The sequence below is a fragment of the Cucurbita pepo genome, chromosome 1 (genome assembly GCF_057944985.1).
Source record: "Cucurbita pepo subsp. pepo isolate OVF chromosome 1, ASM5794498v1, whole genome shotgun sequence".
NCBI lineage: Eukaryota > Viridiplantae > Streptophyta > Magnoliopsida > Cucurbitales > Cucurbitaceae > Cucurbita > Cucurbita pepo.
In genome coordinates, this window is record NC_141798.1 from 6,336,992 (window position 1) to 6,352,287 (window position 15,296).

The 15,296-nt window shown below is 34.5% G+C and overlaps 2 protein-coding genes and 1 non-coding gene across 11 annotated transcripts; 1 reads left to right on the plus strand and 2 right to left on the minus strand.

The window, feature by feature from the left end:
* Positions 1-214: 214 nt before the first annotated feature.
* On the plus strand, positions 215-9,578 carry LOC111808859 (uncharacterized). Of its 2 annotated transcripts, none has more exons than XM_023695069.2 (13): positions 215-393; positions 1,331-1,423; positions 2,048-2,182; positions 2,747-3,655; positions 3,881-3,971; positions 4,051-4,124; positions 4,845-5,838; positions 5,930-6,228; positions 6,721-6,827; positions 7,569-7,713; positions 8,388-8,540; positions 9,183-9,343; positions 9,422-9,578. In XM_023695069.2, the coding sequence occupies exons 1-12, from the start codon at positions 355-357 to the stop codon at positions 9,315-9,317; spliced, it is 3,174 nt and encodes a 1,057-aa protein (XP_023550837.2). In that variant the 5' UTR covers positions 215-354; the 3' UTR covers positions 9,318-9,343; positions 9,422-9,578. The 2 variants fall into 2 exon arrangements, with proteins under 2 accessions (XP_023550837.2, XP_023550846.2); XM_023695078.2 differs by having other exon boundaries at positions 2,750-3,655.
* LOC111808869 (uncharacterized) lies at positions 3,805-12,693 on the minus strand. 8 transcript variants are annotated; one of them, XR_015419996.1, is made up of 12 exons: positions 12,573-12,678; positions 12,342-12,418; positions 12,160-12,248; positions 10,821-11,007; positions 10,618-10,727; positions 10,414-10,499; positions 9,211-9,264; positions 7,135-7,273; positions 5,478-5,667; positions 5,265-5,386; positions 5,017-5,159; positions 4,020-4,158 (listed from the first exon to the last, which is right to left on the minus strand). It is a non-coding gene; the product is annotated as an uncharacterized LOC111808869 (transcript). The 8 variants fall into 8 exon arrangements; XR_015420000.1 differs by having other exon boundaries at positions 12,342-12,496; XR_015419999.1 differs by lacking the exons at positions 4,020-4,158; positions 12,342-12,418 and adding an exon at positions 3,805-3,943 and having other exon boundaries at positions 12,573-12,693.
* A 1,333-nt stretch (positions 12,694-14,026) lies between these two features.
* LOC147793812 (DNA-directed RNA polymerase III subunit 2-like) lies at positions 14,027-15,031 on the minus strand. Its single transcript, XM_087127765.1, has 4 exons — positions 14,851-15,031; positions 14,613-14,730; positions 14,362-14,480; positions 14,027-14,168 (listed from the first exon to the last, which is right to left on the minus strand). The coding sequence occupies exons 1-4, from the start codon at positions 14,880-14,882 to the stop codon at positions 14,027-14,029; spliced, it is 411 nt and encodes a 136-aa protein (XP_086983891.1). The 5' UTR covers positions 14,883-15,031.
* Between the last annotated feature and the right edge of the window lie 265 nt (positions 15,032-15,296).

Below are 15,296 nucleotides of genomic sequence, written 5' to 3' on the forward strand. Positions count from 1 at the left end.
AAATTGTAATATTTGTTAAAGTTTAAAATTAAAATTGCAAGGTTGAAAATTTAATGTTTAATTTAATAAAATAAAAATTTTTAGATTAAAATGGATAGAGATTGCAGGTTTGGATGTGAAAATTGATTTTTTTTTTTTTTTTTTTTTCAGAAGTTTCATTGGAATAAATCGACGCTCAAGTACGGCTGCACAAGGAACTATTTATTTAAGACACAAATACCCGCCTCTTCCAAGTTCATTTTGGCGCCAGTTCTCTGTCTCTCTATTCTCTCTCTACGCCGCCGCTCTCTCAGCGATATCGATTTCCATGGAGGATTAAGCGACTTGAACGTTGATTTGTTCCTCAACTTGCGGATGGAAACATTGGAGCTTCGTGCTCCTCAATTCTCAGAGGTAAACATTCACATTTCTCCTTTTTGAATTCAATGATGCTTCGATTTTACCGATAATATTCTCGTACATTTAGTTTACTTTCATTGCCACGTCCTATGTTTTCTGGAACACCAAAGAAATAGTAGATGAACTATGCTGTGATTGATTTTTAATTACACTGCCTACAGAAAATTAAGGTTAAATTTCGATCGCGGATGCCTGAAGACGTTTTCAGTGTTGTATTCGTTAATATTGTTTTGACCGATGAATGAATTGAATCGCGTTCGTTTGAGAACAAATCGAGGCAATACTTTGAGAAATTTGAATGATTCTTTAGGATTGTGCGGTATCTCAGATTTTTCACAATTCGACTTGCGTGAATGTTCATGCGAATTCAATCATCGGTGCTCTTTTTATTTGATATTTCGATTAATATATTACTACGAAAACGGAATCATGATTCTGCCTCCATTATTCCTCAGTTCTTTTCGAGTAGTACGTTTTTTTTTTCTTTGTTGCCAGTTATTATAAATCGTTAATACCTGAAACCTTCAGTGATTTCTGCTCAGTTCTTGTATGTTTAGCCTCATGAAGGTTTAATTAAATTTCATCGTATTAAACTAGTGGAATAGAACAATGTATGGAGCTCCTCAGAATTAGGCATGTTGGGCAAGCGGTCCACGAGAACTGATTTTTCTTTTATCTAATATCTATACAATGTACTGCCTAAGAATTTATATCGAATTTATTCTTTGAAATGTTTTGCATGATTTTGAAATTCATTGTCTGATCAGCTCCGTTTCTGATAGAAATATCTGCAGTATTTTAAGCCATACTTTTATGGTATGGTCTTGAATCAGATAGATTGAATTTTTAAGTCAGTCTTGTACGTGGCTTTGTGGCCACCTTAATAGGCATACTAGCTCTATTTGATTGTTCTAATATATACTATTTACAGGATTTAGCGTGGCTTCCTTGCTGGCTTCAGCACAATCAAGCAACACCATCCAGTGAGCAAGAAATAGAATGTAATTACGAGTCAGCAATCAAGGTTGACATCCATCTCTGGTATTTACATTTACCATGGCCTTCTTTGATACACAATCCTTGTTTAAGACTAAGGATTTTTTTTTCCAGCTTCTCCAATTGAACGAGTAAGCATTCGCTCCAGTAGTGGCTGAGTGCCCTGAAATGGAAAAGAATTTGGAAAATATATTAACATATTGTAGAGATGTGTTTGGTTTTATTTCATAATCAAATACTAACTGTTAACTATACATCTGTCCTAAAAGTCAAATATTCAAATCTCTACCAAGCATTGTTGAACTAAAAAAAAAGCTTAAGTGCTTACAACCTCTATGGTCTAGTTTAGTAGATCTTTTTAATTTTGATGTGATACATTCCAGTTGTTTATGTTTTCTGCTGGTGTTATCAGAACCTTATTTTGTAGATTGACAGTATAGTTCTGATGGTTCCAAATTTCATATCATATAAAGAACGTGATTTGCTTGGGTTGATGTGGGAATTCAGTATCGGTTCAAAAGAGAATTGGTATCTGAATATAGCACTGCATGATGTTACTCTATTTCAGGGTTAGCAGGCGTACTAGCAGCACTTCCTGGAGGGATTACATGGTTCTAAAATGTTTTAATGCCTCTCTTCATATTTACTGCAGGAATTTGGGCACGGTATCATCAATAATCTGGAAGATGCAAATCTCTATCCAAGAGATGGTGGATGCAACGATTTTCATTTATTTCTATCAGGACAGGACAGCATACCAGAAAGTGTAGCTATATCATCTAATAATGTAAGTTTGTGGTTCATTTTACTGATATGGGGTTCTTTTATGTGAATTTCAAAAGTAGTCTTCTTTGAAGCTAGATGGTTGAACAAGCGAAAGATAGCAGTAAGCAAAAATTCTTTGGCAAAAGTAAACAGTCTGGCAGACTGGTAGAATGACGTGGATATAAATAAAGAATAATTATACTTTTAAACTGGAACTTAATGGAAAAAGAATTAGTTTTAGATTTGCTGTTTATCACTAACTTCGAGGAATGTATGTATTTAGTGAGAAAATCAACTACTATGCATGAGAATCTTATGGATGTACAGACATGGTATAAATAGTCAACTGATTCCTGTTTTTGATTTGAAACATAACAGTTTCATGCATATTTAAGATTTTGGATTAAAATATTAACTAAAGAACTCAAAACTAATAAATGTTCCTTTTAATATATTATCTATCATTACAGTGAGGACTCCGTAGATTCATATCTGCACATTTATACAACTGTTTTACTTTTTCTAAATAAATACACAAGTAATATGATGCCATGTCTTTCTCATTGGTTTTTTTTCACAACAAAAGCAGGCACTTCATTTTCATTTGCATCTTTCATCATATGGTGGTTCGGAATGTACTCCAACTCAAGATTTGGATGGATCTCACGAGTTGCTTGAATGTTATAAAGTTCAGTCGACCAATATGTTTGAAGCATCACTTGATCCCAGGGTAAATATTTCGTTCCGAAAGGGCATTAACGCTGGTGATGCAAATTTGTCACCTCATTCTAGCAACAGAGATATTGTGGACAATGTTGTCTGTAAATCTGTGACCAATACTGAAGATAATGTGAATCGATGGAGAGAAAAATCGGATGTTGGGTGCCTAAAAAATGCTGAAGTTAACAATGCAATTGAGCTCTCTGTTGTGGCATCTGAAGCATTGGTTATACATGATTTGTTAAAGGCTGAGCTAGACTCTGAAGCAGTATCAGTTGAATCTGTCCTTGAAGTTTCCATCAGGGTCAAACAAACTCGTGTTGAGTTGCTGGAAAGTGCCTATGAAAGCTTAAATGAGGAAGTGGACTTGAGCGATTCTCTTTCAGATTTGGATGACTTATTAATGAGAGATGCATTCGATGATGTAGGATTCCCTTGCAGTATTCTGAGCAGTGATCGGTGTGAAACAATATGTTCTGATGTTCAAGATACTCCTGTCAATGAAAATCAATTCACACATGGCAGTCAATGTAATTCTATAGATATGCCAAGTCAACCAAACATTTCAGGGAATGGATTATCCTTGCAACAGTCGGAAGAGAATCTTGTTGTGCCAAGACCTGAGGGCATGCTTTCGCAACATCTGAGTTGTAACATTCATAATCAACTTCCCGATCATGATGTGTTGGGTTCAGCTAGTCCGAACTATTGTAAATATGGCTCAATGTCGCAACAATCAGCTCGGAATGAATCAGACGAGTTTGTTGTGAACCAGGTAAAAGTCCAAAGGACATGTCCATCTTGAGATTTTCCCAATGCTACTATCCAAAATATTTTGAAGGAGACATATCAAAGACCATCCACTTAAAAAAGAAGTGTAATAGGTTTTCTCCAGTGTCTATCAATTGTCAGATAAATCTAGTATTGGGGATTAGCATTACAAATAGCATGGAATACTATTTAAGCTGTTAATAACAACGATATGATATCATGACTGCAGAGAACTGTGTCGTCTGTGGTTAATACAAATTTGTGTATGAATCATGCCGAGGAAAGCTCCAACCTACATGAGTGCAATACAGTGTCAGCAAGTGAGTCACTTTGATATGTATTTTTGTTGTATGAGAATATTCAGGCTTAAGTATTAAATAGTTTTCTTCCCATTTCCAGAAAATGATGAACAAGCTGCTTTCTTAACTCCCGACAGATTTAAGAGTCGTTGGCTGGGTGGTTGGTCAGGTAAGGTGTGTACTCCACTCTTATTTACAATCTACCATGCTGTTTCATACATTAGGTTTAGATTATTATGTTGAAATCTGGAGTTTGATAGTGTTAAACAGAGAATAACTCAGTGCTCAAGATCAACAATCTCTGTTTGGTGGATTTTTTTATTATTCATTTCCAAGTGTTATAGCAAAATTGATTCAATTGCAATTGAAAGAACACAGCGAGGATATTTTATAAAACAATACTAAAAACCATGTGATATATTGATCTATTGAGTTTACTAGGATTTATTTTAGAAATTTTGGTCTAGGTTCATTATGTGAAAATGGTTACTCAAAGGTATCGATTCGGAATCTTTTTTTTCTTTTTTTTTATCCACATTCTTATTTGTTTATGACATAAAGCTTAATCTTCTCACCAATAATATAACGAAGGTGGTGGTAACTTTTAATGTACTTTTGTTTCTATAAATCCCTTCAACGTGGAGGGTTGCATTTAGCATTTCTCATTGATGGAACTCCCTCACCCCAAAAACTTGTTCTTCTTCACTTCTACTTTATTGAGGTCAAGTTTCATTTCCACTTGTGATGCCTAGTCATACAATCAAGTGTTTCATTTAACAATCACTATTATGGTTCTCCTTCCCCGTTCATTTCCTTTTTGTTAGTTTAATCAACTTTTTCTCGTCTAATTGTTACTCTGATTGTGCCTTTCCTCTTCCATTTCCCTTTTGTAAGGAAGAAGACATTTCTGAGCAATTGAGACAAAATGTTGATGGAAAAACCATTCCTTCGATGTTTGTTAATGAAACAAGCTTTCTTTCTGAATCTGCTGATATAGCTCCAGACGAGAACTCTTGTGTGCAAAGATGTGAATCTAAGTTTCTAGTTGCTTCACAGTCAAGTGTACCTTTTGGTCATTTAGATGAAAATGGTGACGAAGGTTCGCTTGTAGCTGAAGATGTCGTGAAATGCAGCCTATCCTTGGTCGATCCTCTTTGTTCTTTTGTTCCGTGCAGCATTTCTTTGGACACTGATTGTACTGGACAGAATCTGAATGAAGGAAAAGATTGTACGAAAGAATGCTTAGGCACCTTTGTGGATGTTGGAGGTTCTAGACCCTCAATTCGAAAGCAGCTAACTTCACTAAAAACTTACAGCACAATTTTGCCCACTCATGGTACTTTGGAAGGGGGACTGGACAACGATTATTCACATCATCTACAAGGCAATATGAGGCTGTTATCATCAGATTCACGTCTGGATTGTACAATAATTTCCTGCAAAAGAAATTCTATGGAGACTTTACCCTCTCAGCCTACTAAATCTAGAAATACAGAAATTGTGGAGGAGAGCCAAACTGATACCGACCACAATCTGGTTGAGGAAATAGCAGAACTGAAAAACATAAGTGATGAAGTTGCAGGTGATGGGAGTGAGTTCCTTGTTCAGTCAGTGAAGAAAAGGAAAACTCGTGACATCTTAAGTCAGGGTCTGCAGGTATCTAAATCCATAATGAAGAAATCCCGTCTCAAGAAAGATCATCTGCAGAGTTCAGGAACTGAAACTATATCAGATCCCCAAAAGGTCGAAAACACCATGAAGATGCAATATGAAAGTAAGAATACCCTTGAGCCATATATGTTGATGCAGAAGAGAGTCCGTTTCTTAGAAGCTAATGATCAGCCTCAAGAAAACTCGAAACTTCAAAAAGTACATCCTTCAAAAAATTGTAAGGGTTGGAATATTGTTGGTGTTACTTGCATGATTTACTTTGTTTTTTTTTTTTTTTTTAATAAATTTCCCTTTCGGTTGGAATGCAGATTCTACTCTCAGAACTGGTAAAAAGTGGAAGCTTTCTAATCCATGTGTAGTATCTAGTCATCGTGATGGTAAAGGTCATCTCAAGAGTCCCTACTGTAGGAGTGGGAAGAAATTAATATTTCAAGGCATACAGTTCTTGGTAACAGGATTTTCTAGTCGTAAAGAAAAGGATATTGATGCATTATTATGGAATAACGGAGGTATAGTTCTTCCCGACATTCCTTGTCCAAGTTCAAGGAGGAAAAAGATGTCAAAATCAAACTGTAAGGGGCCTCCTGTTATTCTCTCTTCAAATAAGGTTGGTTCCCTGCAAGCTACTATCATTCTTTACTTGCTTTCCTATAATCGTGTGATTCTGTGGTTTGATATTTCTACTCTGATAAGATTAATGGAAACTCTCCAGTAAAAGTCACCACCACTTGTTGCTCTATCGTTAATGAAAGAATAGGCTGCCTTGATTTTTCCTTTGCGTTCCTATATAGTATAAATCACACGGTCTGAGTAGAGGCATTTTTCTTGCAATTGTACTTTATCTGAATCACCTTTAACTCCATAGTTTTCCAAATAAAAAATTTCAAGGGAAAATCTGTTTTCAATCAAATTCTAAAACTTAAGACTTAGCCGAAACCAGTCTATAGGCCTGAAGGTGAGGTCGTGTGGTTCGTTTTGGGATGTTTTTCTTGACCCTTCTTTTTTTTCGTTCATGCTTTCCATAAAAAAATGTCTGGATTTATTTTCGTTCCTCTACATAGACTTTATTGATCTGATTAATTTTACTTGTTTGTTTCAGCTCCAAACAACAAAATTCTTATACGGGTGTGCGGTGAATGCCCTTATAGTCAATGTCAGTTGGGTTACAGATTCCATTGCAGCTGGTTCCATGTTACCACCGTGGAAGTAAGTTATTCTTATACTTGTTTCACTTGAATTTTTAGAAGAAAAGAGTATTATATTTTCTACTATCTTATGAATCAAATACAAGTTCTCATATAAGAAAAGACCATCTACAATTATTTAAAAAAAGAAAAAAGAAAAAAGAAAAAGAGGACTGCACATGTAAATAATAACACATACTATACATAAATAAGAGCCACATAGTAGTCTTATAACTTAGTAGAGTCCAAAAATAAATCCATGTTTAGATTAGAGATAATGAGCCGAGGCATTTTTAAAACAACACTAGATAACAAACTAGGTTACATACTAGTTAGTCATCAAACTCGTTGCCCCCTTCTTTCTACCAACTGTAATTTCTAGAAACTTTTTCCCTGTTGCTCTGCCAATGTGCTCAGAACACCATTGATTTTCTTCTCCATCTAGCTTATGTAGATCTGAATATGGACCTATCAGAGTGCAAATGGTAAAATTTCATTTGGATATTTAACGACATCTAGATCTAACTATGATAAAGTGTTCGTATCTTTTAAAATGGACTAGTGCAAGGAATTTTTTTCAATTTCATTTTTGCTACCATTTTCTTTCCATAGGCGTTGTCTGTATGTGGCTTGACATATAAAGATGGGGAACATTTTACTCCAATTCTAAATTGTTGATATTTACATAGCTGTTCTAGGTTGAACTTTTGTACTTCTATATTTCTTTTTCTGAGGCTGATTTGATTTTTTTTCCCCTGTTAAGGTACACGATTATATCAAATCAAGCTGATTGTACTCAAATTGGAAGATCAGTTAGACATGGTAGTCGAAGATATATATTTGAGAATGTGGGAGTCATGCTTCATGGGAAACAAGGTTTCTGCACCAAATTGACGAAAGTATTAATGGTAAGGCTTGCTCCTTTTACCGATTCTTGAAGCTAAACTCACCGTTGACTTACCTTTCTCGCCATCTATTTATTTACCATGATCAACCGTACTGGTTATGCATGACTTTCTGACATGACATTACAAAATTTCCTTCATTCTTAGAACTTTTTTCTCAAAATTATCAGAGGTACTCTTTAATCTTACCTTCAAGTTTGCTGCTATAATATGGAAATTTGAATTTCAAGACTAATGGTGACCCTTGCAGTGAGTTTCCTAAGGGAGGTATGACTATAGGAAGCAAAAAGTATTAGACACCTTACACTCTGAATGACGTGATAAACAACTTTTTGAAGAGTATAATATAAGTTTGTGTCTTATTCGTGAGTACTCTTTATTTTCTTTCATTCGATCAATTTCAAAGGAAAGTCAATGAGATTTGTCCATAACATACCACCTGTTAAGGCTATGTTCAATAACTCCTTTACCTTCCTAGGAAAAGTGAGATGTCATAGGAAGATATTGAACATCTTGTCATTTTCACAAACCGAAACAATCGAAGGACTGAAAGTTGATGTCATTTTATTGCTGAAACATTGTTTTCCAACGATCTTTCAATGTATCATCTGATAATGTACTTTCTACTCCTTGGAGCTGACCAATTTCGGTCTTTTCGATTTCTTTTGTTCACTCAGCATGGAGGTGGACAGGTATTCAAGACCTTACAATGGTTACTAAAGAGTCTAAATAGGGAGAAGATTTCAGTCGGAGTCATCGTAGTTGAAGATGAGTACAAGGCATCCCGTCACTTGAAGCAGTGTGCCTCGGAACAAGGGATACCCTTGATGGTAACTAATTGCTTACCCTTCCTAATCGTATTGGTTGAATTATTAGAAAAAGCAATCCACTATTAAGATAACTAAAATCATACAAAATTATGCGACATGGGTTGTTTCAAAATCATATTTTCAAAAATATCCAAGTTTTTTAAAATTTTCAGTTTTAGATTTGCTGGTCTGTTTTATGCATCTTCTTACAATTTTACCCCTCCATGCACTAAGTCTCTCTCTCTCCACAATTATCAAGCTCATTTATTTTAATTTATTAAGTTATAGTAATACTTAATATGAATTCAATACTCATCTCCATTTTTCTCAGATTAGCACGAGCAATTTCATTTCCTTATTATTTTCTTGTCGTTTGTTCTCTACTCTTTTCTTCAATTTTTATTACGTCTCATTTCCCTAACGTCCAATTTTTGGCATTTCTTTATGAATTTTCTAGTTTTCGGTCTCCGTTTTCCTGCAACCTTGTATCTACATTTTTTTAGGTATTTTCAGTCATTTTTCTTAGTGTTCTTTTTTAAACGATAAAGGAACCAAACAATTTCCTTTATTCCACTTTTTAAAGCGTAACTAGATGGATGAAAATAAGCCTATCTATGTTGTTTAATCCTAAATCATATTCTTTTGCTCTCTGCCTTGTTACAGTCTACAAAATGGGTCATAAAGAGCTTACACTTGGGAGAGCTCCTTCCTTTCACAAACAACAATCGGCCGTCTTCTGTACAATCTACAAAAACGGCAAATATTCCAGCTTTCAGAGAAACTAGCGTGGAATTATAAGTCGCTGCTTCAGACTTATTTATGAGGTAAATCTTTAATACAAAGCCTAAAGCATTAGTCAATGTCAATATTTGATAACTCAAATATTCATTTACTATTTGCAGGATAGATTGGATTTTGGGCTGTACATTTTTTTTATTGAGTTGGATGGCGAAAGGTAATTCCTGTAAATTTTCGTACAAACCCTCAAAAAGACTCGTGGGTTGCGAATTTTTTAAAAGTACTAATGCAAAATGTAATCTAATAGCTCACTTACAAACCCTCAAATTTGTAATTAGAAAAATTAATTGTTCTATAAGAGAAATTAATTAAATAATAAAAATAGATTTCATGCAAGAACAAATAAATATACATATATATGTTTCCAAGATTTACACAGACTAAAATTGATTACATATATCAAAATAATATTTTAATCTTAATAATAATATTATTTTAAAAGTCTAAATATACGCAGGGTAAAAATGTTAAACTTGTGTTCATAGTTCTTGAAAAATTACTTATAACATGTGTAAAACTTATATTCCTCCAACTAATTTTTTGAAACTTAAAAACACATTTTGATTCTGGGCTTGCTTTTTAAAAAACCAGATTTTGTTTAGAAACTATTTGTTGTAAGTACTCTTTTTAAGACTACAAAGATGCAGAATTTTATTTAATGGTATTTTTTATCAACCATATAAAACTATCGATTTATGATCTTACCTACTAATAAGAAAAATAAAATAATTTTTTATAAAGATTTTCTATGTACGTTGAAGAAATTTTAAAAATAAAATAGAATATGGCTAATGAAAAAAATATATTCTGTCAAGCAGAAAGTGAGATTCTACTACAAAAACTACCCCTTTTTTATATTTAAAAAAAAAAACTTGTTTGAAAAATGAACTTAAAAGTTATCCAACACATTTTCAAAACTGAAAAATGAATGTTCAAAAAATAAATAAACGAAAGGATTAAAAAAACACATTTACCAACATGCATTAGAAAATTATTCCAAACATGCTTAAAAACATACTTTTAAACGCTTAAAGAGTCAATAAAAACAAACTCATACTTTTAAACGCTTAAAGAGTCATTAAAAACAAACTCTTACCTCTGTATTGTTCCTCGAGTCCCGCTGATAAATTCTTGCGAATTTTGTTCCATTCAGGATGGTAATTGATCAGTATAATCAAAATTCTACGAATCAAACGTTCAAATATAAGTTTATAGCTAACAATGAAATTCAAACGAAGACTAAGAATCTTTTATTTTCAATTGCATAACTTAGAACCCTCTAAAATAAACATGATCTCACCCGATGATATGAGATTCCCTTTGTCATTGTTCTTTCTGTCTAACATATGTGCATTAGATGCGCAGAAATGCATTTGCCTCTTGGTGACATTTTGTTGTGCATGTGCGAACCTGAGTCAGATGATAAATTTTAGCAGCAAGTTGTCATAAAGAGACAGGGAGTTAGCGAGCAAAGTAAAAGCTGTTGCAGTGGAGGGGAGAAACCTAAAGGCCTCATTTTATCCTGTGTGATGCAATCTTCAGAATAGCGTGCATAAAGCTGTCTGCAATTTGGATAACTGGGCCAAAATTTTCGTTTTTGTACAGTCTTGACTAGTTTGAATCAAGGCTTTGATTCGGGTCATGCTTCTACTAGTTTTAAGCGAGGAACGTCACTCATAGATTGAAGTTCCTACATATAGAAGTAATCACGGTGAATTTGTTAAATATTCAAAAAATATTAAATAAGGTAAATGATAGAAATATAAAATACTAAGGTTATATTAGTCAATAGCTAATGAGCTAATTAGGTGAGAATTTTGTTTGTAATTAAATGGTTATACAAGGAGGGTGTTCAAGAGTAAGATAATATAATTCCCAGTTCAATTCTCTAGTTTCCATCATGATACGTTCCAAATCGAACTTAAAGCAGGATTTGATACTGTAAGAACTCAAAGTGTTATGAGACCACAGAAGGATCTGCTAGGACAGCTCGAACAAATAAGTCACATTGGTGAGCCACGACGAACCCGAAAAACAATGTGTGTTATGTTCAAAACTAAACCCATCAACAGAAATTTCCTTGTGTGTTCTTGCAGCAAATAACCGAGAAATACCGAGAGAAACATTGGAAGCTTTATGTAAACCCTCAAATTCTGGAAAGAACCATCTGAATTGGTCAAATAAAGGTGGAACGAAGTGAGATTTCATCTGACTCATTCCAATTAAGAGCCCTTTGATGAACTTCAGTTCAATAAAGAATAAACGGGGAAGTTAAAAATCCTTGCCTGGAACATTTGTTAAGCCAGCTACTAATCAAGGTGTGATTTATTCTTTGGCCTAGGGTAAAACTAGTCAACCTTCCACTTATTGATTTTTTTAAGAGGAACTTCGGAATAGACTATGGAGGCACGACCGAATGAGTAAAATACTCAGTAGTCACTGCACAAATAACAAAGATGTTTCTATTGCAGATAGAACACAGGTTTCAGTGGCAGGAAAAGGAACAATTAAGATCAGTCATGCTCTTTAGTGATAAGGTTTGAGATGATGGAAGATGCATCTTCCTAATGTTTGCACGTTTCTTTACCTGAAGTAGTAATGAGTATTTCTACTCCGTGTCACGGTTAAGTTCTGTCAACGTGGCAAAAAATGGCAGAATACCTACTTTCTATATATATATATATATATATATGCATTTATTATCAACAGAAAATCAAACTCGAATGATGAAACCTACCTAAAACCTTAAAAAAATTGACAAGAAAATACCTATGTAAAGCATGACTTTGAGATGCAGACAAAAAAGAAAATGGAGGGGAAAAAAAGGAAGAAAACTACCCACATGGATTAAGAGCTTGCACGCATATATGAACAAATTCCCGTTTTTAGCTTGTGGTTGTAATATCCCAACAAGCCACAAAGTCCGCGGACCTGTGCCAATAAGTGGGGAGCCTCATATGGAAGTATACACAATATTATCATTTTTTTAGATAAAGGAAGTATTCACAAATGGGTCATCTCTACCTGTCTATCTTTAGACTCTGCAGCCTATGCCTGGAATAGTCTCAAACCCATTTTGAAACTATTTTACAATGATTTTTCTTCAAAATTACAAGAACGAAACAATGTTGAGCATTATCACCAAAGAGTGAGTATACTTAGTACTTGAAACGCTCCTACTTCATTCGCCGTAACAAGAATTTAGAGGTATGTAACGACAGAAGGGAATGCATAAATACAAACAAGACGAAGTACCTGAACTTCAAAAGGTTCATTTGAGATCATTAAGTGTTCGAAAATCAGCATGCTAGCACCACAAGCAATCAAACAATTGCGTTCCATTTCTCTTATTCGCAGTCCTGGAAAATAGACAGCTATCTAACCATGCTCTTACACTAAGGAGACTTGAAAATAGTAATTGGAAAGATATCAAACCTCCATTCCAAGCTCTCCCTTCTGTTGGTTGTCTAGTTAACATGACTCGAAGACCATTACCTCTAGCATGCATTTTTTCCAAGACCTATTTATCATGAAATGATGCAAGCTTTTTTTAAAAGGTAACAGTAATTCACAACAGGGTAGAAAACAGGAATCAATAGAATAGGGACAGAAGCTTACCCTGTGTTTTAACTTTTGGTAGTAAATTGGTCCCATAAATATATACGCTTGTAATGGGCAACCTGTTGTACCTAGACAATTAAAGAACATATCAGCTTCTAACAGGAAAAGCGCCAAATTTTGGCTCCAGAGAATAATAGTATGGGAAATGTCCTTTCCGCATTTCAACTATTTAACATGCAGAGTGTGTATTGCCAAAAATAGGTTTGCTTTGCCCAAATCTTTGGCTCTAGAGGTCATGTATTCTTGAGAAAATTAAGCGCACATTCCGCAAGTGTTTTTGTTTAAATATGTGTGAAATACAGCTATAACTTTGTACAGGTTTTCCCTGTGTACAACAAAAGGTGTGTTAACGTTTACAAACAGGGACCAAATGACCATTTCTTTACAGTACATAGACCAAATGGATATTTTGAAAGCACAACAATCATATTGAACAAAAACGGAAAGTATAAAGACCAAAATGGACATTTAAGTATAAGGACCAAAACGGACTGAAAATAGGATTAAACCTTCAAATTTTCGTAATGTTTGACAAGGGATACAAATCTGTTCCAATATATCCATATTCTTTATCTTGTAGTTATCTATCTTTAGTTAATCCTAAAAAGTTTATCTAGAGATTAGATTTGTATCTAATCTTTCAAGTATTTGAATTTGCAGTGGTTCGTGTGAGAAAGGTTAAAGTCAATCCATATCATTCAGCTGATCTGGATGAAGTGTTCTCTATGCTTCGAAATATACATTTCAACTTTTGACGTCACATGACTTTTACTTGTGCATGACGTACGACATATACATTTTGACCTCCTCCCATTGTGAATGACTTTCTTCGATGTACTCTATATCAACTAGTATTGGAGCAGCATATCTAACGCATAAATACAAAAGAATTTCAGCAGAAAAATAACAAAGATTTAAATTCCTTGTATGATCTACCATTCAATCAACATGATTAAACTATAATAAAAAAAAGTATTGACTGCAGCAGAGTACAATATCAACTTAGGTCAATTAACACGATGAAAAATGTTGATTCAATTGAAATTTTGAAACAATAGAACAGTCAGGGATCATAAGTATTTTGGAAATCAATCCAGAGGCTCGACTAAATGGAAACAATCACAAAGGAAGCGTACTGTCAGGTCGGACAAGCGGCATGCATGAGGCTTGATAGTTTCACTGACAGCATTCACGGTCACAGAAGGCTCGCCGATTCTTACATCAGGAAACCTGCAATAATCGGGAAGAACTACTCAATTTGAACCACTGAAATCCATTCCACAGTGCCAGGGGCCTAGACAAAAGAAACTCGATTGTAAACCACAGGGATATTAAAATAAACATATGTAAAGATGAACAGAGGAGTAAACAAAAATATTTACAACTTAGTGACTCAATTCTCTAAAGGAGAACAGTTATATACGATGAAATACTCGGATCAGTGCTGGAGTCAATGCGATCATTGGCCTTGACAATCTTTTTTATCTCAATATTCGCGACGTACTTAAAGGAATCCAAGTGCCGCTTAACCAGACCTCTTACCTGCAACCAGATCGTTCATCAATAATCATAGGCTGTAATTTAAACAAACGCATTGTATAGAAATACCGTTGTAGTGCATCTGCATATTAAACTGATAATCGTAACAAACAAAAGCAGTGTGATGATTTACACCTCAAAAAGTTCAGGAAGACGTTGAAACTTATCAACGGCTGACTTGATAGGAAGGCTAAAGAATTGCTTATCGATATCGGAATCGATTGGATTAGGATCGTCGACTTGCTTCCTGTTCCTGCAAATTTTTTCATGTTAACAATTAACTGATCAGTAACTAACAATGGCAGAAAACTGCAATTCAGCTTCGATACAGCCAAAAGAGACGAAGATAATGAGAGAATGCGGATGGCTTAACATCGAAGCGTCTTCCGATGGCTTCACAACCATGGCTTCCGAGATTGTAATTGATTCTGAAACTTCTGAGACTCGAAGGAACAAGAAAACCGACTTGTTTCGGAGAGAGCGAAAACATTCCCGAAGCCTTTTGCTTGGCGGAATAAAGAATTTCGTCGCCCTGCCTTTTTTTATAGCTGTTTTAACTTCTTTTTTTTTCTTTTTCTTTTTTTTTTTCTAATTTAATTTTTTAACAGGCGCGCTTTTTATTCTTACTTCTTGAAGTATGGAAGTCAATTACGGTTGAACTTACGAGATAGTTTTCTCAAAATATCTGTACTGTCTCAAATTTTAAATACTTTTTAATAATAGTGGTCGATGGTACCTCAACGTCGGTCGAACGAAAACAGGCCAAAAGTAAAATATTTTTTAGCTGCTGACGATCGTATGTATCGAAATTGTCAAATT

Excerpts from the sequence above, each read along its gene's own strand:
- LOC111808859 (XM_023695069.2), top strand. The coding sequence starts at position 355 with ATGGAAACATTGGAGCTTCGTGCTCCTCAATTCTCAGAG. Across the intron at positions 1,424-2,047 it reads ATTACGAGTCAGCAATCAAG|GAATTTGGGCACGGTATCAT; the intron begins GTTGACATCCAT and ends TATTTACTGCAG. Across the intron at positions 2,183-2,746 it reads TAGCTATATCATCTAATAAT|CAGGCACTTCATTTTCATTT; the intron begins GTAAGTTTGTGG and ends TCACAACAAAAG.
- LOC147793812 (XM_087127765.1), bottom strand. The coding sequence starts at position 14,882 with ATGGTTGTGAAGCCATCGGAAGACGCTTCGAT. Across the intron at positions 14,731-14,850 it reads CCATCGGAAGACGCTTCGAT|GAACAGGAAGCAAGTCGACG; the intron begins GTTAAGCCATCC and ends AAAAATTTGCAG. Across the intron at positions 14,169-14,361 it reads ACTGATCCGAGTATTTCATC|GTTTCCTGATGTAAGAATCG; the intron begins GTATATAACTGT and ends CGATTATTGCAG.